This window comes from Dysidea avara, chromosome 10 (genome assembly GCF_963678975.1).
Source record: "Dysidea avara chromosome 10, odDysAvar1.4, whole genome shotgun sequence".
Taxonomy (NCBI): domain Eukaryota; kingdom Metazoa; phylum Porifera; class Demospongiae; order Dictyoceratida; family Dysideidae; genus Dysidea; species Dysidea avara.
This window is the reverse complement of record NC_089281.1, coordinates 23,398,503-23,423,898: the sequence shown is the minus strand read 5'-3', so window position 1 is coordinate 23,423,898 and position 25,396 is coordinate 23,398,503. Positions and strand designations below refer to the sequence as shown.

General features: G+C 37.1%; 2 protein-coding genes across 2 annotated transcripts in view; one reads left to right on the top strand and one right to left on the bottom strand.

Annotated features, from left to right (window-relative positions):
• Positions 1 to 25,396, top strand: part of LOC136268110 (VPS10 domain-containing receptor SorCS2-like) — a 36,054-nt gene that overhangs the window by 4,193 nt on the left and 6,465 nt on the right. The window contains exons 6-25 of the mRNA XM_066063341.1: positions 2,558 to 2,631; positions 8,136 to 8,260; positions 8,314 to 8,403; positions 8,759 to 8,941; positions 9,323 to 9,475; positions 11,509 to 11,608; positions 11,710 to 11,792; positions 12,230 to 12,318; positions 12,720 to 12,836; positions 15,386 to 15,521; positions 16,158 to 16,297; positions 17,056 to 17,172; positions 17,966 to 18,054; positions 21,620 to 21,702; positions 21,757 to 21,943; positions 21,998 to 22,261; positions 23,923 to 23,999; positions 24,064 to 24,250; positions 24,313 to 24,594; positions 24,638 to 24,726. Of these exons, the coding sequence (XP_065919413.1) occupies positions 2,558 to 2,631; positions 8,136 to 8,260; positions 8,314 to 8,403; positions 8,759 to 8,941; positions 9,323 to 9,475; positions 11,509 to 11,608; positions 11,710 to 11,792; positions 12,230 to 12,318; positions 12,720 to 12,836; positions 15,386 to 15,521; positions 16,158 to 16,297; positions 17,056 to 17,172; positions 17,966 to 18,054; positions 21,620 to 21,702; positions 21,757 to 21,943; positions 21,998 to 22,261; positions 23,923 to 23,999; positions 24,064 to 24,250; positions 24,313 to 24,594; positions 24,638 to 24,726 (2,665 nt within the window). The remainder of the gene's footprint in view (positions 1 to 2,557; positions 2,632 to 8,135; positions 8,261 to 8,313; positions 8,404 to 8,758; positions 8,942 to 9,322; positions 9,476 to 11,508; positions 11,609 to 11,709; positions 11,793 to 12,229; positions 12,319 to 12,719; positions 12,837 to 15,385; positions 15,522 to 16,157; positions 16,298 to 17,055; positions 17,173 to 17,965; positions 18,055 to 21,619; positions 21,703 to 21,756; positions 21,944 to 21,997; positions 22,262 to 23,922; positions 24,000 to 24,063; positions 24,251 to 24,312; positions 24,595 to 24,637; positions 24,727 to 25,396) is intronic.
• On the bottom strand, positions 4,968 to 6,746 carry LOC136268744 (short-chain collagen C4-like). The gene is made up of 5 exons (XM_066064205.1): positions 6,519 to 6,746; positions 6,136 to 6,343; positions 6,023 to 6,085; positions 5,859 to 5,972; positions 4,968 to 5,802 (listed from the first exon to the last, which is right to left on the bottom strand). The coding sequence occupies exons 1-5, from the start codon at positions 6,687 to 6,689 to the stop codon at positions 5,138 to 5,140; spliced, it is 1,221 nt and encodes a 406-aa protein (XP_065920277.1). The 5' UTR covers positions 6,690 to 6,746; the 3' UTR covers positions 4,968 to 5,137.

Below are 25,396 nucleotides of genomic sequence, written 5' to 3'. Positions count from 1 at the left end.
AATAAAAAATTGGAAATTTTAAAATAGGAATAGGGATCGCTGAAAAAAGCCACGAAACAAGAAGGATCGCTAGGGTGGTAATGTAAACCACAAATCCCTATTTTGACTCTCTGTCATAAACCTTTAGTTACATGCTCTGTCATTTTGAAACGAGTCAAAATAGGGATTTGTGGTTTACATTACCATCCCAGCGATCCCTTCTTGTTTTGTGGCTTTTTTCAGTGATCCCTATTCCTATTTTAAAATTTCCAATTTTTTATTCATCTAGTTTGTGTACTTTTTATTAATCCATTAATGGATTATGGATTTCTTTTCTTGATAATGAACTGTTGTGAATAGTGTAATTTTGCATTCTGCATAGTAGAGCCGTCAACGTTTCAGAACACACATGAAACTGATCAAATTGTAATCTGCATACAGAATGAGAGTCTCCTAATATGAGCTAGAATACACATTACTGGTGCCTTTAACCCTTAAATGCGCATGAAACTTTAGCCGTAAATGCGCACATAACTTTTAAGGAATACGTGTTTAGACAAAGCAAACTTATATGGTGAGGCAAGATAGCCTTTCCTAACTCTATTAGCCTAAAACGAGATATCAATAGAAAGCTTATTCATTGGCCTACTTGGGGAAAGCTAAGTAACCACTGTAACAACAAAGGCTTACTAGTTATAAAGCGAAGAAGAATAACGTCTCACTTTATCGCAACAGCACATTCTTCGTCTTGCCTGTCGTATTGATTGTGGGTTTAATCACGTGAGCTGTATATGGCATGGCAATTCAACTAGTACTTGTTTGCAGCGATTCGGACCAACTGGCAAAGAGTTATGGATCATTTTCTAAAGGTATGTAACACATTTTTGTAGTTCTTTGCTAAGAACTATTTTCACGGCAAGTTTTAGTTCCTATACTTTGGTCGTAGGGTAAACCCCTAGGTATCATTTTAATGCTTATTACATCACGAGTAGAATGGCACAAATTACAAAGCCATACGATGAACGCTTCGAAAGTTATAGTGCTTTGTTTACAGCCATGCGTAAAAGCCTATATATAGGCTTATGCGTTTTCCAGGGCATGCGTAATCTGCCTATATATAGGCTTATGCGCGTTTAAGGGTTAATAGCTGTCAAATTCAGTGCAAGGATTGTTGTTATACACTTGACTGCATTATTAGAGTATTTACGTGACTGCTCTATTAGAGTACTTAATCTGGATAACCCACCCACGTACAACAATCACAAAGCAAAAAAAACCACCTTGCAACAAAGTCTTCAGCACAGATTAAGCTTCCTGGCCTATACTGAGTTTAATAAAGACAGATTCTATTAGCCACAAGCAGTGCACACACCAAAAAAACAACTCTGAGTGCGATCTTGTATGGCTTCTCGTACGTAATGGCATTTTGGCAAGAAGAAATGGCCCGGTTTGGACTGTTTCCATCCGAAAACGAAATCAAAAATAGGCCATGGACATGAGGAAGCATGGCTATATAGTTTTTAGCACGAAAAAGTGGATAACTTTTGCTGTACGTGAGTGAAACAAAATAATAATATTATGAGTAATATGAAGAATAATACGAACAAAACGGCAAATTTCAGTTTTGTCCCAAATATACATACTGTTTCCTTTTTACTTGATACTTACTAGTGGACCAATACTCATTACAAATAACCACTAAGGGCTGTTTTGAGTTGGGGGATGCTTTCCAAGGTGGTTTTTGGGTGTGTGTGTTCTATTAGAGTTTTTACAAAAAAGCATGGGCGATCCTTATTATAAACCCAATATCGTGGTTCATGATAATCTGTAGTGTGTTGGCTATAATGTAAAGTGGGTGAATCAGGTTTTTCAGTTATGGTTCAGTGGCAAGGACTACACAAACATCTGTTACAATAAAAGGTGTGTAGACTAAACAAGTTCACAATTGCATAGGATTTTAAAATCATTTACTTAAAAAATCCAGCTACCTATGGAACAAATTTGCGTGCGTGCGAAGTTTCTTGTACCAACTAAAGTCTAATTTTGCAAATAAATAAAGTTCCACATTATTCTGTTGTAAATCAAAAAATACATTTTTATGTTTTTTGTACTTAATTGTTAATTGTTCCAGCGATGAAGAACTTTCTTTTGTTTCTTGTTGTTGTAAACCCACTGTGTACGTGGAGGATGAACTTGTGAATAGAAATTGACGGCTTTGGAGAAGGTGGTTGTAATCTCTATTAGAACTGTGTAGGGCCTACATATAATAACACTATTAAGATGTACAATAGATCCGCAGTATTAATTACTATTCATCTAGCATGATTTTGTGTGTTTGTGTATATTTTATTAGAGTAATTAAGATCATTTTTAAAATCAACAACATTAGTTAGTCTCACTTTGCCAGGACCATTTTGTTTTTTAATTTGGTTGAAAAACTCCCAAACTGAATATACTAGTAAAGGGATTACCTGGACATTTGTTTTGGAGAATTTTTGTTGGGGTTGCCAGGTTTGGAGAGGTTGCATGTACAGTGAATCTGTAGCTATTGCCTTTGTCATTGTTTTATCTCAAACAGGACATACCTCAAAGAAGGACAAACATTTGATGACCCAACTACTATCTTCTTCACTGTTAGAAGCACTACAGCAGGTTAGTGTATCTTGTACTGGTGTGGACGCTTTAATAAACTGTCTCTAATATTATATTTTACTAGTCAACCATCGCTGTAAGTTGTGTATTTAATCTACCACATTTACATGTAATGCCGCACCTTCAATAGTAGCCACACTCGAGTGGTGTAATGGACGATTTTGAAAATAAGAGCTGCAACATTGTTTTCAAGCTTCAAATGGTGGTAATTAAATTTCTAATAGAACTAAGGTAATACACACTGCGGCTTTTTACCAAGTAAATGTGTACTCAATATCAAAACAACCAAAGCTATGAAAATTATATAAATGACTGGTATTAGCAGCCCATGACAGACTTTAGGGCTGTTATTTTCTTTTCTATCAAAATAGCAAAATGATTGTAATTGTTTATTTTTGTGATATTTTCTTGTAATTTGTTGTGAATGGTCTCTAAGGGTGACTGCTCTATTAGAGTATCTCTCCTTTGCAGATTTTTGGCTTTTACATCACAACTCCCTGACTGTTACTCTGGTTTACTTGTGGTTTAAGTTGAGATGGGTAGACTATCCACACATCAATTTTCAACTTGGTCCCATAAGTAGTTTTGTCCTGTAGGTATGGCAAATGTTTTACATATCTAGATCATGCACTCATGTGGGAACACAGAAAATACAGTGTAAGCCCAATGTGTTAGCGTTTGTATCTCATGGATTGATTATTGGTATGTGGAAGGTGAAGGGCATTCCAGAGCAAGCAAATAGAAAAGAAAAAAGCAAGAACACAAAGAGAAAATTAGCCAATTTTTAAGCTTTTTTATCTTGTGGATTGATTTAAGCTCCAATTTTGGTATGTGGAAGTGGAGAGCGTTCCCATTTAGAATGGAGCTACTTATGTGTAAAAATTAGGGTTGGGATGAAGCTTCGAATGTTTTGTGGGTACGAAGGTAAAGTTAACTTCGAATTATATAAGTATCCTTCAAAGCTTCGTAATGCACTCATAGTCTACAAAAGAATTACAAATAAACGTCGTTATCTTTATTGCAGCTGCTCATTCATCTTGCACAATCGATCTCCATGTGCCACGCCCACTTTTATATCATCGCAGTTTAGGTTGCTACCGTAGTTATAGCCTTACAACACCTGCACTTTCCAATGCTTACAAACTTATTAAATAGGATTAGAAGGATAAAATTTAAGAAGGATGTGCGTAAATACAAGAAAACCTGTAACTTGAAAGCTAACACCGAAGCTTCGAATGATCAAACTTTTTATTAGCAAATGTTCGAAGGTAAATTTCAATATTCGTTTCAGCCTAGTAAAAATCATGTTATTATTCTTCCTGTTAATAAATAACACACTAGTGTGGAGTGCTGACTTCTTGGGCACAGCACTACCGTGTATCTTGTTTAATAACTGCACTGCAGCTTTTAATTACCTTATAACAATCAATTCCAACTTTTGGTAAACGCCATAAATTTGTATGGTTAGAAACTAAGAGTAGAGTTTAGTACAAGTTAACATGAAATGGTTAAAAGTATTGAAGAGTATTGTTGAGCAAGCTTGAGTGTTGAAAATGTGATTGCTAAGTGATGATGAGTGTAGTTGTCACCAGTTAATGTGCTACCTATGTACATAGTACGTCAGTAGTCATTGTTTATAGAGATATAGACATTTATGCATAGCACAGAGTTCACAATTTCAATCAACAGACGTTTTCTAATCTTAGCTACTGCTACTAACTACTGAAACTTAAAAAGTATCGCATATTTAGTCTTGCAAACTAGTCATTTTTGTGTGCATTAACAGTTGCCAGTGTTTTTGTTAGCTGGCGGAATGTTAAGTTTGTAATGGGTTCTGGCAGAGTTGTCATGCATCCTTTACAACAATTAATCTATTCCGAGACGTATTACATCATTATATATGTACCAACTTTTATCAGTCAGAATTTTGGCAGTGTCTACAAAAAGTGTCTTTCAACAACCACACCCACACCCAAAACAATGGCTGGCTGTGATACTAGTGGTTATTATGTATGCACAGAGTTCAATGCGACATCCCTGTACTTGAAACCGAAAGATGCTTTTCTTGTATCTTGTGTTGTGTCATTCACTTCTGGAAAGGTACCGCACATTTTTGTCCCCACAATTCTGGATTCATCCTTATCTCTTATATAGCTGCCACTATTCAAAATCTAGGCACATCCCTGGTGTGTGCAGCACTCATTTCCATCTTTGAGGAGACATAAGCCATCTACAAGCATGATGTCATACATTGCAAAATGAATTTAAGCCAAGACACGTCAAGCATTGCATTCTTACATGTATGACTGACCTTTCTGTCTCAACTTTTCAACCTAGTACCTCACCCAGACATAGCAGAATATAACAATCATGATTAAAATTACAGTAGGATAGTGTACTTAAGCTACATGAATGCTTACAAGGTGAATTGTGGATAACATTTGATAATTAATGCAAATACTCAAGTACGTATCAATTTAACCATTACTGTAGCCATTGAGAAGTATCACTTGGTACAAACTGCACATGATAGCTCGTTGTTGTCATCATATGGAGGACAAGGAAGTGATCCACATCTTCCCTCTACAAAAAGAAATAGCATACCTGCATGATTGTGTGATGATCCAGGTACTGTTTTGAGGGAAACATCAACACAGGTAAATTCTGAAGTACTGTCCTTGTAAAAGTTAGACATCAAATAGCCATAGTACTCTGTGGTCCATCCACTGGGACAAGTATACTTGGCAGGGATCATGTATACTGTAGAACGTTGAGTGACATAACACACCGCACATGGTACATCATATGAATGTCTTCCATGAAGATGGCTGTTACTGTCAGTGTGTGTTCGGTATTCTCCACCATACATTAGACCTCTGTCATTTGCAGCACTATTAATAGGAGTGAGAAAGTTGGGGTCTAGTGGAAGACATTGTGGATTACTGGCACCACCATGATTACGATCTGCTCCACCAGCTCTTCCCCTATACACCAAAAGTGCAGTTGAAGGACACTGGTCATGTCCCCATCTTATGTACACAGTTCCTCCATTCCTGTTGTCACCTTTCTGTCCTGTAACTCCACTACTACCCTTCTCTCCTTTATCTCCTTTCATTCCTTGATATCCCATTTCACCTCTTCGTCCTCTTGGTCCAGCCTCACCAGGATATCCTAGTAAATGTGTTTAACAACAATGTAATGTGTGAGAATGTGTATCAGTGTATCACCTTGCTCTCCTTTCGGACCCATTGGCCCTGGTAAGCCATTGTTACCCTTTTCTCCTTTCATTCCTTGAGATGTCAGTTGTGTTGCTCCTTTTGGTCCAGGATCTCCCTTGTCTCCTATCAGAGCACCTTCAAGTACATATATACACATGTGTCACCTTGATTACCCTTAGTTCCTTTTATTCCAGGATCACCAGGTTGTCCTATTGGTCCACGTAATCCAATGTCTCCTGTATTATGTATATAACTAAACAATAATGTTTTGTCAAATTATGGTAACCTATTAATCCTCTTGGTCCTCTACCACCAGGATCTCCTCTTGGTCCAGGAGCTCCTCTTGTACCATCCTCTCCTTTTGGTCCTTCCTCCCCAAGTATTCCTTGGTCTCCTTTCTTTCCCTTTTTACCAGGAGGACCAATAGGACCCGGTAAACCATCTTTACACTGACAGTCTTTTCCTGACTGTCTCTTCACAGTCTCAGTCTGTGACTGAATAAGGAAACAATAATGAATATGTTAATTGTACAAGTTATTGTTAATGGAAAGTAGTCTTTATTGTTTAAAATGGTAATATTAGTACAGTTGTGTATGTAAATTCTCTTGAAGTCTACATAGTTATATGTAACTATACTGACACAAAACATGCATTTCCCATTGTTCTCACGTTAACTTGTTCCTGTAACTTTAACAACAGTTCCCTGTCATACTCTACTTGTTGTTGTAGTAGATCCAGTGATGACTGGAAGTACCAAGTCACACCAAACAGTAGAACTAGACTAACTAGTGATAGTACTAAACTAACTACCAACACAACATCCTTGTTGGTAGCAGCCATTACTACTACTGTACTATTGTAACTATCCGTATGTATGACTGACTAGAGCTGCTGAGCAAGCTATATATTGCTATGTGTAGGAGTTGATGGGTGATTATATAATGAATACACTGTAACAGATGGCACAAGAAATAAGAGACTCTAGCAACAACTAATGGTATCCCACTATATAGTGAGCATTGAGTAGGGCTCTGCAGTCTGCCTATATTTAACAGCTACAATACTATATAATACCGAACCGTGATACCGAAATATCGATCAAATATATTATAGTGGTTACAAGGAAAAAGATGTTGTGGCATCAGAATAAACTATGTGTTTACAGAATGGGTAGCTGAGTACAAATGTTTTTTTTTGCCTTGCCACTTACTAAATACCATTCCTGTTCAACATTAATTTTATTGTACAGTATCCATTCAAGAGCAATACCTATATTTAGTAATACCAAGGTATTATTTTTAAAATGTACCAAATAAAGGTTTTTGGCAATACCGCAGAGCCCTAGCATTGAGTATAGTAATTTTTAAAATTTTGGTTCACCTTGATTTCCTAATAATGGAATATGAAGTAGAACAAGAAATTTCAGTAGCTGCTGTACACTTGTTATGTTCTATAGCAACCAAATGTAGTTTTTCTGCATCATGAACATTATTCATCTCATTTGTCACTAGATAGGAACGGTAGACAATGTAAGTGATAAATCTGTTTTACAGAAATGTTAACAAATAAGTTCTCATTGATGACAGTTGACAAACTTAAATTTCATGGTTATGCTGTAGCTGTAATCTCCAAAGCTAATGGGACTTTAGCTATTACAGTATTCACAAGAGTTTTCAAGATAGCTTTTTTTCCAAACAAGCGATTTTAATTATCATTTCAAGTTGATTTTGTTTTTTGTACTGATAAGATAGAACAGGCTGTTGCATTCTTTCCTACTATTGTAATACACATGTACTAAATGTGTTTTATAGCAATTCAAGTGCACCTGTGAGCCAATTGCAACTGTTGCATGTAAATCAGATGCTCCACCAGTTGAAAAAGTTTGTCCAACTAAACAGGTACACTCAGAATTGCTCATGTTGGCTGAAAACCTTGCAAAGATTTTTTTTATTGAACTGTACGGGCCACTACTAAATGAATAATTCAGCTCATAAGCACAAGGAGTAACCACCAACACACTGTAGTGGATAAACCCTTTTTAAAGCTAGCAATAATGTTCAACCCTAGAGTCAAGACCATTTTCCACATCAACATACAGTAACCAGGTGTACAATTCTTATTACTTAAAGCACTGCCACGTATGTGGTCTTGTTAGTTAAAGTACTGCGTTCCCATTCTGTATTGAATGGACATCAAATAGTAGCGCCTTGAAAGTGGTGGCTGTACAATGTAGTTGACATCTGTAACATGTGGTGTATAGCCTTGTATGACTGTTATGTTTCACAGGGACATACAGGGTGATGAAAGCAAGTTATCCATATCAGAATAAAACCGATGATATTGGGGAAGTTGATCCTCATCTGGGAGATGTGGTACACTTTGAGGCATCTTATGAATACCTGTTTGCTATAGTAAGTGTTAAGTTTGTTATAATCCTTGATATTTGTTAATTTTCTAATGCTAGAAAAATATTACTCATGGATCACCATTGTTTATTTCTTACTTGAGGAGACCGTTTGTTCAAGCACAATTTCCGTCATCTCTAGAACAAAAGGTACATATTATGTTCATTGTTATTTACTAGTGTGTGAATCAACGTATGCCAGTATGTGTGTGCTTGCATGCGTGCGTGTGTGTGTGTTTGAGTATTTATGCATGTGTGTGTTGATCCTTGTGTGTTTATGTGTGTGGTGTGCGTGCATGTGTGTCCAGGTGGGCCATGGTACAGCCTCCTATGGTCTTGCCCCAGGAGGATTTGCCTGTTCTGACTCATAGCACCTGAGTAGCACACAGGCATGACCGTGCTAGAACTGCAGCTAAAGGCTTTGCATTGCTTTATTTGTGTGTTTGTTTATACAGTGTGTTTTTCTTTCAACAGTGCATAAACAAGCACTGTTTCTCAATTTCAGCAATATTCTGTTGTGGATGCCAGTGAGGGACAAGTGTTCATAGCAGTATATCATAATGAGAACCACACAAACTTGTACTTGTCTGATGAAGAAGGTGTCTACTACAGTCTAACACTAGAAGATGTGATCACTAATGAAGAAGATGACTGGATTAATGGCAATGCCGTTATTGATGTTCATGTGGTATGTATGTCATAATATGTGATTGTTTAACTAGAGTATTTTGTGGAAACTGTGAGTTTTCCACTTGAAATTGTCAACCAATAATAATTATGTGTTGAGACCTCAACAGCCATGTATCAGATTATTCTCTCGTCAATTTCACCAATAGAGTTTACAGTGTATGCTTGTAAACAATTTGTACTTTGCCATTTTGTTTTCCTATCCTACTCTACCACATCTACTGTAGAATTGAATTAACTATATACGTACAACAATGGTACACTCATTGTCAATTATTCTAAAAGGACACACTCATTAACAAATTACTCTCAGTTTTTTGGTTTATTATTTTTCATATGAGAATCTTGTGACATGTAAACATCCTGTCTGTTTTGTTTAAAGGTTGAAGGTATCAAAGGCACGTACATTGCTAACATTGATGTGGAGAGGTATTCATATGGAGCTACTGTAATCAGTTTTGACAAAGGAGGAGAATGGGTACCTCTGACTGCCCCAACGCTGGACTTGAATGGAGTACCACTGAACTGTTTTGCTGTTAGTTATTATATGAGAATTTTGTCCATACTGGTCAACAGTGGCCAAAGTAGCCATTGTTGACCACCATTGCACTAGCTCACGATTTTTACCAGTACAGTGCTCGAAAATCCGGCAGGTTCTGGATAATTTGTGGAATTTCCAAGTTAGAATTTAAATGTCCGGACTTTTAAAATATAGTTGTGGTTTGCAGTGCACACCGTATTGAATTTTATAAATATGGTATACTGACCTCGCTGCCTTCCCCTGCACATCACCTCGAACATCATTTGATTTCATAGTTACTCCCGTAGTGGCTTGTTACAGTGCGTTAGAGGCTCAAAGTGTGCAAACTGGTTTTTAATTTTCTATGCACAATGGTGTGGCATGACACCAAGTAGTTCAGGCCTAGGCTCAGACTGTCATAAGCGTTCCTCTTTGCTAACAACACCAGTTAGTAAGAAGCTTTCAGTGTTAAGGAAGAAGTGAAATCGAGGCAATGACAAGCCACTCAGCATTATGACATGGTTATACTTCAAAATGGGAGGTGATAGTGTTTCTCTAATCAGATGCAAAATTTGCTGTAAATTCCGAGATAGATTAGAATCTATTATATGGCATACATTGAAGGCTCCTCTAAGTTTCAGAGAATATGCAGTGAAATGCATAAGTGTTCCATACAGTTACAGTGGAAATTTCTCGGCTGTGACGGGTAATGACATTACACATGTATACTGTAAATTTTGCACAAAATGCCATCTCAGAGCATTAATTTTTCAAAAGTTTGTGCCCTTAAACCCCCCTAGTTTTATTGTGATTCACGTAGTGATTGTGTTTTGCACAATGTTACCTGCAGCTATACCTGCCATTCAAGTTAACTACAATTCTACAAATGTCAGGAAATTTTCCTGACAGTTAAAAGAATTATTTTGAGCGCATACTCCAGCATGATTTTGTTCGTTTTTCATACCTCTTGTGATGGCAAACTGGATGCTACCCAGGTTTGATTGTTAGAACCTTCCTTTATCAAAATATTTATGTCAATAACGTGCATGTACTGTACCTAATGAAAGTTTTGTAGTATGAAAAGTAGCTTTGTACTGTTATATCTGGTTCTTACAGTTCCAAATTAGTTATTGTGCTACGGCTGTAGCCAGCTGAGGGCAAATGGTACACAGATGCTATTATCAGAATGCATCTACTCAGCAGCTTTTTGTGTTTTAACAACTTCTAGCAGCCCATCCTATCATTTGATTCAATGCACTTGATTACAAAACTCTCTAATCAAACAGATACACGTGGCATCCGATTGCGATAGTGAGAATGCAACTATACTACAGTGCATTGTAATATACTGTATAACGGGAATGATGCGTGGAAGAAAATATTCGTGAATGACCTACTATTTCCTCATTCGCAAGAAAACGTTTGCGATTTATTGCATAAAGTAATTTAATAATTGGGCGCGCGCCTACAACAGATTAATCATGGATAGAGAACGCTCGACTACATGGCTCGACTCTGACATGTTGCGTACTACGCATATAGTAGCCATGCATGATTGCTGCTTCACTGGAGAAGTAGGCATTCACGATAATGAGCATGGACGATAGGCACACCTAGCCTTGGGGGCGGCACTATTACCGAGGCTAAGGTACGCCATTCTGGCACAGTGAATCGCTGGGTTGCAATTATATTTGCACCATTTCTCGTGCATGAGTAGAACTGATTTTTTCACTGTCACTGAAATTTGTATCTCTGTTTGAATGGTCTTACTGTCACGCATATATAGCAGTTTAGCAATTAGCAAGGCAACTAGCTACCTGCTTATGCACTCGTTATATGAATGCTACATCAACTGATCCAGTGAAAAGTGTTTTAATTGTAGGAAAAATTTTGCAAGAAAATATTTGCGAATGCATCTAAAATTGTGAAATCTGCGAATGTTTTTCTTTTGCAAATCATTCCCGTTATACGGTAATTATGTCACCATGTGTTCTACAATAAGTTATCTACTTACTTATTATCATCAACTTGCTATACTATATATGTAGCCATCTTGTTCACTTCATCTTCACATGGAAAGTACTTTGGTGTATGGTTACACTGGTATCCTGTCCAGAGACTCAGCTGTGGGACTTATCATGGCTCAGGGTATGGTACCTGTTATTAACTCTTGCTTGTATGCAGTGCCTGATGGATACATATCTTGTACAGTTGTAATGTACAATGTTCTGCTTGTTTGATACACATAGGCAACATTGGTACTCATTTGGATATTTCAACTTCACGAACTAGAGTGTACTTTTCTCATGATGGAGGATTTTCATGGCAAGAGGTAATACACAATGGATACACAATGGTCTGTTAGAACTTCTTAAAGTATTCCCTGTGACATTTATGTAGTTGCACAAAGCATATAGACAGTAAAAAGTGGTTATGACCATGCTATGCTTATATTTAGTGCAATAGGAAACTCCTCATATCATATGCTCCTTATACAAGATGCATTCCACACCAATTTGTGCATGGTTACTACATAATGGTTATGATTTTGGTCAAACTACTGCAACACTGTTTGCATGCATGCAATGCTATAATGTAAGTATGTACTTTGAAAATATCCTATTGCTGTATTACTCAGTTATTTAGTGATATTGTTAAAGTGTATGTATGTACTTCAAAGGTCATTCTAAAGGGATGTAGCCTCGAATATTGACACCAAAAGATATTTAAAGAGATTGACATGTTACAATTTGTTTATTTTTGTTGCAGTTATTTAGGTACTCATACGTGTTCCAGTTCCTCGACAGTGGATCAATAGTTGCTGCAGTACGCAAATATGCTTACACCAGAGTTGTTGAGTGAGTTAGCAGTTTGTTCTGTACTCACAAATAATAGTTATCAGGGATGTACTACATCACAAGCACTTTTATTCTTTGTAAGCAAATTTGTAGCAATCAACAAAGTACAATATACCACTTTGTACATATCTGATATCCAAACACGTGTACTACTACTATTACACACTTTCTGTCACTTTCTGTGTCACTCTCCCATGGTGAAGTGCTGTGACACAGGCATAGCAAATTTGAGTGTAGAGAATGTAGTACTGCGGTAGATCAAAATACTCTAATTGGACAGTCACACTACCTTTACTACAGCAACAGTCAGGTTTGTCCCACCTTCTATTTTTTTCCTGGCTACAATCCAAATCAGAGCAAACAGTGTTCCTAACCTAATGTACTGTTTCATTCTGTCACAGGTTCAGTTGTGATGAAGGGGTCACATGGAATACTTACAACATATTTCATAATAATTCTGACAGGATGTATGTTGTGGGGTTGTTTACTGAAATTGGAGAAAGAGCTGTACATGTAACGTGAGTACCGTGTGTAGTGTATTACAGTACATCAGTACCATGTATTAGCATAATTCCTACAAAACTTGTATGCTAAACAGGATATACATCAGTGTGCATGTATGTATGTGTATGCAAGATCTGTTAGGTATTGGTATTGTGTTACAGTTTACAATATAGTTTACAGTTAGGTTGAGATGTGACATACAAGCCATGTGAAAATGTTTACGATCTCATTGTCTTGGGGCAAAAAAGTACATTGGTACATACTTGTACTCGGTGTTGGGGGTGACGCATTACTTATGTAACGAGTTACGTAATATTATTACTTTTGTGGTAACTAAGTAATATAACTCAAACCTGAGTAATGTAATTTTACTATTAAAAATTTGAAAAAGTAGAGATTGATACAATACACATGCTATAAGAAGTAAAGAAACAAGCTTACAGCTGAAATGGTAATGATCCATGCAACAAAAAGTAAGGAAACAAATCAAGATTAGATGACTACTTGCTATTGTAAAAAATGAGACACATTTTGAATGCCTACTTTTGGCTAACATAATTTTTAATTTTTTTTAAAAACTTTTTATGTCTAGCTAGCTAGCTAGCTATATATCATATCCTTTCACCGAATTTTAACACTAGAATAAAGTTCATGGCCTCCTTGATATTTTGCAGGGCTGATGGAAGCTGTAATTTGCAGGTCAGGCAAAGTAATGGCTAGAGTCAGGTTACCACTAAATAGGGCTACTACTAAAGCTGTATGCAAGACTAAATGTGGTTTGCAGGAGACTGGATTGCCCCCATCTGGGACAAAATTCAAATAGCTACTCTGAGATTGCATCTGAGAGTGTTTTCAGACAGAAATCAGCATTTTATTTGATGACTGTTCTATTAGAGTATTTATTGCCTGTCTGTTCTATTATTAGGGTGTACTCTTTAATCAGCAAAATCTATTACAGCCACTGCCGTAGTGGTCGTATAATGCCTTCTTTTTCTCAGCTATCTTCTCTTTGCTTTCTGCATAGTGCTTTTGATTGTAGCTTTTTCCTTATTCTTTCCATTCAAAAAGGCATGATCACCTTGCCAAAAACTAAACTAGTAAGACCATAAAGCAAGCGACTCCTTGATTACTATGCCTGTTCATACTTGTCTTACGAGGGCACATACTGATTTGACATTTCACGTGCATTAAGACAGTAACGCATGCCACAATCATCTTTCAGGAAGAAGGAAGGCCAATGAATGATGAACGTGATCAGCATGGTGCAGTGGACAAAATGTAATTGAAACAACAGATTTGTAAATCTACTGTCATTACCTTGGCTGTCTGAAATTTCTGGAGCCGTACACTAGTGCTACCGGGTCTTACAGCAGGCAGGCACTCAATATATGCTTAGTTGCTTCGCTCCCTTTAAGTCCAATCAATTATGTATAGCTGGCTAGGAATATTGCAGTGATCCAAATAGCTATATCCAAATTCTGCAGTTAAAAACTCAAAATTAAATGTTTCAGCTAGTGTTACATTAACACTGTTCTTTAATACAACTATACCTGTAATCCATTTTATTGGAGTACTTTTGACTGCTCTATTAGAGTATCTCAATCTTTATTAGCATTTTCCTATAATCCATAGTCTTGTTCTCCCTTAAAACATTTCTTATTACATGTACTGTAGTTCTGCTCTATTCCCATCTTTCTATATATTTGTGGAGCCAAATTATATTGGTTACTAGGGGTGTACCAATATAAGAAGAACTAAACCAATCTGATACCGATCCGATATGAGATAAATTATTTTAAAACCGATACGATACCAGTCCAATATACCAATATAACTAACTAAGTGTATCACATTAAGATTGGAGTTACCAAATATGGGATGTTCAACTTCACTGGCTAAGCTTAGGATGGTGTGGCCTCTATTAACAATGAGACAACAAGGCACCACAAATATACTAATACGTGTTCCTGCCAAGAATAGTCCAGATTACTTCGCATTTCAATGTCTCGTAAAGATAGCTGTTATTTTTCGTTGTGCTCTTTATTTCATTTTATATTTGCTTCCCAGGCTAAACCCTATGATTATTTGCTGTATGATTGGTAAGTATTGTAGCAGTAAAATGGTAGCCAAATAAGTGCAGTTATATGACTTCGTGTAGCATGGTGCTTTCAGGCATGAAAGATGACCACTGTTTTCCAGCCTTGTTCACTGAGTAATGAGCATAATCACTGCACAATGTCCTCAAGATAGTTCAGTTGTACATCGGTATTTCATATCAGTTGTTAGCAGTGATATCCGCTTCCACCGATATTATAAAATTTTCTGTATCAATATATCAGTACAGCTCTAATGGTTACACTTTGGTGCTATTGCTGCTTGAAGAGTTCAAATTTCGAAGGAGGTTTCCAGAACCCCAGGAAAACCCCTTAATGTGCCTCTGAATGCTTACATTTTTGTAGCCCCACTGTCACAGTTCATTCTCAAGAAACTGTAAAGTCACAATGTGATTTTTGAAAGTACTGTACATGTGTATGAATAGTACAGCACATGATAATTTGTGTAGGGCTTTTGGTCTGGAAAGTTTTCCTTTTGAGCAGTGGTTAATAGTTGACTTGGACTTCTCAGTACTTGGCATTCCTCAGTGTGTACGTACCAATGATAACACTACTGACTATATGGAGTGGGTCCCAACTGATGAGGTATGTATGAACTATATAATTACTATATAATACATTTAATTTAAAAATGAATTCAAGCAATAAAAGTAGTGGAGCAAGAGATGAATTGATAGTTTTATAGCTTATATAGCTTAAGTGGTGGTAAAATACCTACATTTGGTATGCTATAACAATTGTTTTGTTAAATGCCATAGTAGGGATTTTCCCACCAAGTTATGCTGTAATACCATCATTCATCTCCTGTGTCACTACTTTTATCGCTTGGATCCTTAGTTTCTATACACATATGACTGTTCTATTAGAGTGAATGCTGTATTAGAGTATCTCAAGTCAGCCTCTATAGCCTACCAAGGGGTTGTCATGGTCACTATTCCTGTGCTATTATTTTTTTATAATACAGCTAAACCAATAAAGGGGTTGTTCATTGTGTTCAAGGTTAAAAGATGTGGTCTCTGCACTCGATTGTCATTAATTGACCAAGATCAATAATGGGTATGGCTATCTTGAAGTTACAGGTATCTACTGGGTATCCAGCAAGGCTGTCCAAATATAGTTATGGATTTTTCAAATTCACCTTTATTTACATCAATATACATGTTGCTTGGTTTGTTGATTGATTTACATCTTTGCCATATACTTGTATTCTAACACCATCAGAGAATTGGTCAGAGATGTTTGCTCGGTGAGAGGGTGGTATATGAGAAGAGGATATCTGGACATTGTTGTATTAATGGAGCAGAATATGAGAGACCTATTAATACTACCACATGTGAATGTTCCATTGAAGACTTTGAATGGTATGGGGTTATATTTGACCTGATGTGCTACATAAACATTGTACATGTATACATTTCAAGTTGTGAATATTTGTCATCCAGGCATTGTAGTTAAGTAATTAATTAGTTTTAGCATGAGTATAATACTGTAATATTAACCAAGACTATCGAATGACATATTACCCCCATCATTAATGATTGTGTAGAGCAACACGGATATTTCAGTAATTGTTTGTTTACTTGAAATAATAATTTGAAATGCATACATGACAACAGGTCTTTGTTCACTGGTTTTCCTTCATATTATTTAACCAACAGTTGTACAGGGAAAGTGTAGTAAGGACCAAAGATAACTCACTGTGACACCTGTTGCCACGCCTTTGGAATCTGCTTGGCATTGCCAGAACTCTAACATTAGCCATTCACTTTAATGCTATCATGTTTTCACTTGGTTTAGTGGCCAAATACAGCAATCATTAATAAACAGACAATTACTGAAATGTCCGAGTTACTCTACACTATCATTAATAACAAGGTAGCACACCGTTTGAATCATACTCTTGGTTACTATATTTGCTTTTAATGTAAGGCTTAAATACACATGCACTCAAACTGCATTGTTCATTTAAAGCAATTATTTTAAATGTTAATAGTTTACAGACCTCCCCTTACCAAGTATTCCCATACTGTAGTGAACAACCTGTATAGTGTAACAAAGTACACATCATATACTGTAGATTATACAGTTAATATTCCATTCAGTGATTATGTGTTTGCAGTGATTTTGGTTTTGAACGTATCGACATTGACTCACCATGTACTCCAGTGAGAGGTTACAATCCTAATGCTATACCCAGTAACTGTTCTGAGGGTCACACTTACACTGTGTCCAGTGGGTAAGAACTTTTTAAATGTTGTGTAGTATGGTTTTGTAATTCTTCCACAAGCATGGTTGGCCAAGGATAATTTTGCCTACGTAACTCAGGGTTAGTATTAGTGTTGCACCGATATCCAAATTAGCCCATTATTCCAATAACCGATATTAAGCAACAGAATTAGCCAATGCCGATAACCGATCCGATATACACTAATAACACTAACACTCATCCTCATCATTATTAAATTACTCATATTAGTGATATAAGTATTGATATACAGCTCATTCTAGGCTAAAATATAAAGTTAGATGTATACCACAAGTAAAAGTTATCCATGGTAAACAGGTTTTAAGTACATTTTACCTCTGCTATATAGTTGAGGCAAGTGGCTGGTACTACATAGAAACCTTAAATGCCAAATAACTTACTCCCCCACATCATTATACTACACAGCGCAGTAGAGGTTAATATCTGCTGTGATTTCGTCAAAACCGATTAATGGGCTGGTAACCAATATCGGCCCGATACCGATTACTGAACCGATTATTGGTGCAACGCTAATTAGCATATCCATTGCTGAAGCAAAAGGGTAGATGTACATGTTAGTACAAGCTAATTATGCTAAAAGGCTAATAGAGTTTTGGTCACTTTAGATTTATTTGCTACAAATGCAAGCTGAATTCAAATTAAATTTATTTGTTTAAATCCAGTCATACAGTTTTGATCAGCACATCAAGTGAGTCTTATTTCTTTAATTTGTAATGTTACATAGAGCAAAGTATAGCAAACTCAGTTATTACTTTTAATATAGGTACCGTCGTATTGCTGGGGACAAGTGTACTATCTCAAAAGATGAACATTTTTACTTTTTACCAACAACACTAGCTTGTCCTGTTGGCGGTAAGAAAGGACATTAACTGTATTTGTGCTAGCAGTAATAGTAGTGGTGGTGGTGTGTTAAATGTATATACGTACACCCGAACACCAGCTATCTGGACTTGTAAACTGAATGTCAAAGTGTTTACCGTATGGAGGGAAATTTTCAGAAGAATATATTTTCGGAAATCCCTTTGAAAATTGCATTTCGGAAATAGGCAGCTAGTCACTACTCTACTCAGCCATAACAAGCTACCCACTACTCAGATAATTAACATAAGGACGTGCATAGCTTTATAGCTATAGTTACCACAAATTTAATTATGCAGTGTAGTGAAACAGCTGTCAACAACAGCCATTTTGCTATCTCCGTGATAGTGTGGCTACTGAGTAAACAAACCAAGAGCATGGAGTTTAACACCGATATCGTCATTAGAGGGCATCATATTTACAAATAAATTAGGCGCCAGTTATAGGCAAGTGTGTTCAATGCGAGATAGAACCGAGCAATGATCACGATTTGTATGCAATGGCTATGAGGAAGCATGACAGGATTGTTGGCCACGTGCTGCGAACAATATCCACTCTATGTCACTTATTCCTGTCTAGTGGAGGGATGATCAATTGTACTGTCAACAGTGTGAGAAGATATTCTACTGATTTGCCTCAAGAAGGACTTGAGGTTCCCTGTAAATGTAATCAGGCCATGATTGAAGAGATCAGGAGACTCCTATCAAAAAGACCAAAGGATCCACCTTTTATTGTAGTTAAGTCCTCTCTTGTACAAAAAACCATTGAAAAGGGGACAGTGGAGAAGCTGCATGAAACCGTTGTTGAAGGAACAGTGAAGAAGCCACGTCTTGAGAAGTACATACCACCACTAGACAAGTCTGTGGCGATGCACAGTTCTGATTTGTGGTAATAGTGATTTCACTGGTGTTTGAGGGAAGAGCAATGGTGATCAGGAGCTTGCAGAATACCGAATAGACCACAAAGCCAAATGTTTCAGTTGAAGGAAACTAATGCATAGCTATTGAGATGCAGATAAAATTATGTGGTTGAAGATATGCCATGTTCAACTTTCTGAAGCAGATAGAATGACTTTGTTTACATTTGGCTGTCAGCTAAACGACTAATACGTTAATTTAGTTCAGAAACTCCTACGAAATGAATTTCCAAACATTGAAGGTGTTACATCAACACTTACACAAACCAAGGGTAGTCTAGGCAAAATTAATTCTGGCATGCAAATAACTTCTGCCACAGAAACCACTGGATTACTGTTAGCAATGTATTCTTGTATCAGTGAAGAGGAACAGGGAATTATTGTTGAGAGCTTGTTTTGTTATGATGATAGCACATCATTATCACTGGCTCAAATGCAAAAGCAAGAACCTAACAATTGTGGTATCTTTGTGGTAGCCGTTGCCGCTGCTATTATATTTTCTTGCAACCCATCAGAGTTACAATTTGAGGAAAGTGAAATGTGAAGACACCTTTGTCAATGTTTGAAGATGGGTTGATAACACGTTTTCCATGTCACGATACATACGTAATTATGAACTGTATACATTTTATCAGACTATAGTTGTTTCATCAAGCTCCTTATATGTGTATATAGCACACGTATACCTGTTGACTTACATATTTCAGTGTATTATCATGCTTTTTTTTGTAGTTATACATTTGATTAATCTGAATGCCTGAGACATATGCACTTACTCAAATGCTTAAATTGACAATGTACATAACAGTTTCAAACTTGTGTATTTATAAGTCAAAGAAATATGTATGAACTAAATCATATGAAAAATGAGGAAAATGGTTACGTTTTACAACAATGAAAACAGTGTAGCTACCGTACATATTATGACATACAAACAAAAGTGCATGGCTTGTATCTAACAATCCATCCCGCCTAAAACCATTAATGATTATTTTGTGTCTTGCCAGCATGTATTCACACGTAACCATTGTGCACCCAAGGGTTTGACAATGCTCAAAACCAGATCAACCATATCATTAGAATTTCCAACAGTAAGTTCACTGTTCACCTGACTTGCATACCAGCTCTTCTCATTGCAACTTTATTGACTGACACATCAAGAGGTTGTAGCCTGTCCGTACAACAAGCAGGAACCATCAAGTATGTGGACATTGTTATCCCTGAGTACTTTTATTACCGCTTCTGTGCATTGGGCTTTGAACTTGTCGTAAATCACTAGTGCTGGAATATTATTTAACAAGTGCAACTCATGCCTCCTGTCTACATAAGGTAGCAAGACTTTTCGTATATACTCTAAAGTAGTCTTCTCATTAGCCCAACAACTTGCTGTGTAGGTGATGTGCCACCCACTAGGAAACTTGATTGCTGATAAACAGTGGTCAGTTTTTCCCGATAAATAGCTATCCTTTTCTGCTGCAAACACAGTAGTAATTTGTTGTTTGTCCTTTAGCCCTGTGATTTCAACTTGCTTTGCACCTTCCTTCTCCATTGTCCATGAACTGACAGGAATGTACTGAATTCCTGTTTTTTCCATCCCAACAAAACATTTTGCATCAAATAAAAATGTGCTTTGTGCTCATCAAATGCTTCAGGTGTTACTCTAGCTGAAGTGGAAGCTGTCCTCTTGACAAAGGCCATTCTATGTAGCAAGGATCCTTAGTGATAGTGACATAGCCTCCATTGGTGGTTAGCAAGTTGCTGTCATGGTTGGTAACAAAGCCTTCTGCACAAACCATAACAAGAGCTGTATTCACCACACTGCCTTTATCTCGATGCGTTTTAAAATGCTGTCCAGCTGCTCACCAAACAACAATGGCCTGCCTTTTTTTTTTACTGGGAAAATCTTTAGCCACTGGCTCCTTTCCTTCTTGCTTTATCATAGCTATTTCTTCTGCGTACTGAACTTTCCATGTGTAAACACTGCTAGATGGTAGCAGGCACTTTGAGTTCAATCCTTCATAGTATTTGATCATTGGGGTGATTCCATTTCAACTGCTCTTCCAATCTCAGCCCTTTCTGTATCGCTATATCTTTGATACTTCCCTCGTTTCAATGATTGAGCTGGTTTGCTCTATTAATTTTGACACAGACTTTTTAGCTGCTTGCTGGTACAGATAATGATAACAGGCCATTTTCCTCAGGTAGGCAAGTTAGATTAGATTTCGAAGATTCTTTATTTTCTGCCTTGCTACTCGCTGTTTGCACTTTCTTCAAGTACTTCCACATGACAGCCAATTAGCTAGCTACTAAAGTTTTGTAATTGTTAATTGTCAACAAAATATTTTGGAAATAAATTTTCAGATAGTGTTCAATTTTCAGAAATTTCCAAAAATATCTCCTTCCGAAATTTTCCCTCCAAACGGTATTCTATTAGAATAGTGAGCATTCTATTAGAGTACTTTAAAACTTTACCAAGTGTTAATTAAGGTAATTTTGTACCTAGTTTCTGAGTTATCAATTATCTGACCATACATATCCCCCAGGGGCTCAGATAACTGTAGCTCCACGGTGTGTTCACGGCTTTAACTTGTATTACATCCTGTAAAACATGTTAGAATAGTATCATTCATGGTATTGTTGTAGCTCCGGGTGAACTTTATCTTATTGAAGATACAAAACATTTTGGTGCTGGAGAAACTGTATCATTTGAATTAGTCCAACTAGCTGTGAGTACAGACCATATGTAATGTATTTGACAGTTACTATTACATGTCATGTAGGGTGGGAAACTATACACTGTGTACAGGTGGTACTGGGGAGACGGTACTGCTAACAATACAAGAGCAGGCTATGATAACGGCCGCAACCTATCACACACTTATGCTTCTGCTGGTACTTATACACTCATAGTTACAGTTACCAACAAAGCAGGATCAGCAAGAGTAGAAAAAGATATTACAGTACTTGGTAACCTGTTTGTATTCCTTAATAATTTTTATTATGTAGTTACTTTCCACTCAGATCCGCTGTACTCTGTAACTATCAATGGACCAAAACATTTTGCTGCCTATACTACAGTAACATATTCCTGTGTAGTTCAGTCACTGAATGGTACTGAATATTACACACCAGTGACCTACCAGTGGAGTTTCTCTGATGGTTATGTTGCCAGTGGTACTAGTGTCAGCCGTCACTACACTCAGGCAGCCTCTTTAATTATCACATGTACTGCTACTAACCCAATTAGTGTGAAATCCAACTCCACTCAAGTTCTGGTTGTTGAAAGTAAGTATCAGTCTTCACTTTTGAAAACAAGTATCCATACTGACTGTTCTATCACACAGGACAGTAATACTGGTGTTTTGGGCTTTCTTTCCCTTCAAAATCACCAGAAAGACAGACCCAGTTTCCTTCAAATGGTATTGGTTAAGTACCGTAACCCCAAACCCTTCTGTTGGAAGTTTTTAAATTTTCTATTTAATTAAATTATCTACTGACTAACTGATAAGAAAGAAACTGGGGAGTGGTACTGACTTACCGATGCCTTTGACAAGCATAGCTTGACAATCCGTAAGGCTATGGGCTTGATTTTTTTCACTGTTTTATGTTGCTTCGTCCTTTTTGTTTGTCAACCGCAGTGTGTACAATACTTGCATCATAGACTTGCTTTTGTTTCCCATTTCTCCCCTCTGACAAAAGAAGTTGTCCATTCGTGGTAGCACGATATAGCTTCCCTGTGGCTATGGTGGTAGCTATTAAGCTTATCTCTTGTATTTTCCATTTTCCATAATAATTGCAGAGACACTTTTTGTACTGCTCTTTGTTTGTATCAATGTGTAACGGGCAAAACAGCTGATGACATACCGTAATGGTTACTGCACTTTTCAGTAATTGACTTTTGGGGCACTCGTTCAGACGCAAAATTAATTTTATGGCGTGCCTGGTACCATTCTTCTTTCATTAGTCATAACAATAGTAAACAAACAAGTAGAAGGAAAATTAGAAACTGTAAGTTGGATTAGGGATCAAAGAATAATGTTTATATGTCCTGGATCCACAAAAAAATGTTGTTTTTTGTTAAAAACCAGGCGCACGCCCACAGCCGGCCGAAGGCCGGCTGTGGGCGTCCGCCTGGTTTACTGTAATTGTTTCCGTAAAAGTGTGTGTGTGTACCTATCTATCTACCTATCTACCTATGTTTGTCCGTACGCACCCACGTGAGCAAAATCGTTTAATAACGGTAAAAGCAGCTTTTACGTAAAAAGTAAAAGTATCTGTATTAAACTTCTGCACAGGTGAACTTTGCTCTGAGGTGGTTTCTTTTCGGCGGACTGAAATACGGGTGTGGTGACTTTCCTCAGACTACCTTCCCCTTGAGGTTTTCAGGCATTTAGCAACTGAAAAACAACGGTGCAGGCCTCGTACACTGCCAGGAATAGCCTATCGCTTCGAGTTGAAAGGGGGCGTATCCCTTACGTACGCGAACGAAAATGAAGAGCAGCTTTGAGGCTTTGTCGAGAGAATTTGTGGGAAAAAACACGTTAGTCACACTATAAAACAGTTTAGAAGATAGTTTTGTGCGTAATATGTTGGTTAAAGCGGTTTATTTAACAAACGCTTCCTTAGCAGTGCATAGTAACGTAATTGAACGAATTACGAATATTTCATGAATTACGAAATACGAGAAATAGCTAATTATATTATCAAACTACCCTATTGTAAAGTAGTAATACATAGTTGGTTAATTCATAGTAGTATATACTGTCTATAGTTATTCCAGATGAGTTAACTAGCTGCTTGGCGCCTGGTTTTTAGAAGTAGCACAACATCAACTTGTTTTTTTTTTTGTAAAAAAATGTCATAAAAGCCAATACACAATAAATTTGTTTTGTTACTCAAACTTTTCTATCCATGTTATATTTTGATGTCTTTTTCAAATCTTGTAGCCATTGAAAATGTGATTCTTAATGCTGACCCTGCTACAGCTACAGTTAACCAAGACATCGATTTTAGTGTGACCATGGTATGGTGACCATCCTAACCTATGAAGGTAATTGTTAATCCCATCTTGTGATTTGTTGTAACAGAAAGAGAGTGACTTCTACGGCTTAGTCATATATGCATACTCTTTTGGGGACGGTACAACATCAGGTGGTCGTTCTACAATATCTACTGCTACACACTCCTATACTAGTCCGGGCCGCTACACTGTTCAAATGTCAGTGGAAAATATTGCAGGATCAGTTAGTGTGACAAGAGATATCTACATTCAAGGTGATAATGGTGTTTGCGTATGGCTACAATGCTTCATAATTTATTTCAATTTTAAATTTTAGATAAGATAGTTGGAGTTAACATCAGTACATTATCCATCCCATTGTCAGTGATAGTTGATAGGGAGGTTGTGTTCACAGCTGATGTGGAAACCGATAGTAACAGCGATTATTATACTCCAGTGATATACCAGTGGGATTTTGGTGATGGTATTAATATGGTGACCACAGTACCTACAGTGACGCACACATACTCTACTCCTGGTTCATGGAATGTCTCAGTGTCGGCGTCTAATAATGTTAGCAGTCCTGGTCCATTCATTGGAATAGTTAATGTTGCTAAAGGTCAGTGATATTAAATATTATCAGTTCTTCATATCATCATTAGGTGTTAGTCATGTTCGTATTTACGGACCATCCATTGCAGCAGTAGATGATAATATCACCTACATTGTACACATACTCAACGATGATGAGGTACCTTTAGTATGTGTATACTGACTGTAGTGCATGTATTGGTATAATGTGTGTGATCCCACATGCAATCTTTGCATGTTGCTTGAATCCCAATCCACTATCTAGCTGTATCTTTCCACCACAAGTTAGCGTTGTGAGTCTCTGAGAGACTGTTCTAGGTAGTAACCATACCTTAGCATGTATAGAAGAGATCTATGACCAGTTGATGCTTTTGATGTCACAATTTCTTTTTCTGTTATATGTGAATGAAACTCTGCACTTTCTAAAGGTGCACGGGGACCACTCTACTTTACTCGAAATTCTTTTGATGTGGTAATAGGAATTTATATAATTAACAAATTGACTTTGATGTTGCTAGCAAATTAACAGTTTTACCATTCTACTTTATTCGCTGGGTAAAGCGCTGGTGCATAACCTAGACACGATAGCAGTTATCACTTTGCAACATAATTTTAAACATTTGCCCAGTCAACTCCTTTTTGACTGCAGGGATGTGATGGAACCAGGTGACGGCTGTGTAATGTCTTACCACAGTTTCAGACAGAAATTGAAGCATTTATAAGTTTTAATCACCGCTACAAGACTGTTGTATTATGATTGCCTAACTGTTCTATTTAGAGTATATTGATCTCTCAAACTCCTGCTATGGCCACTGTCTTAATGACCATGA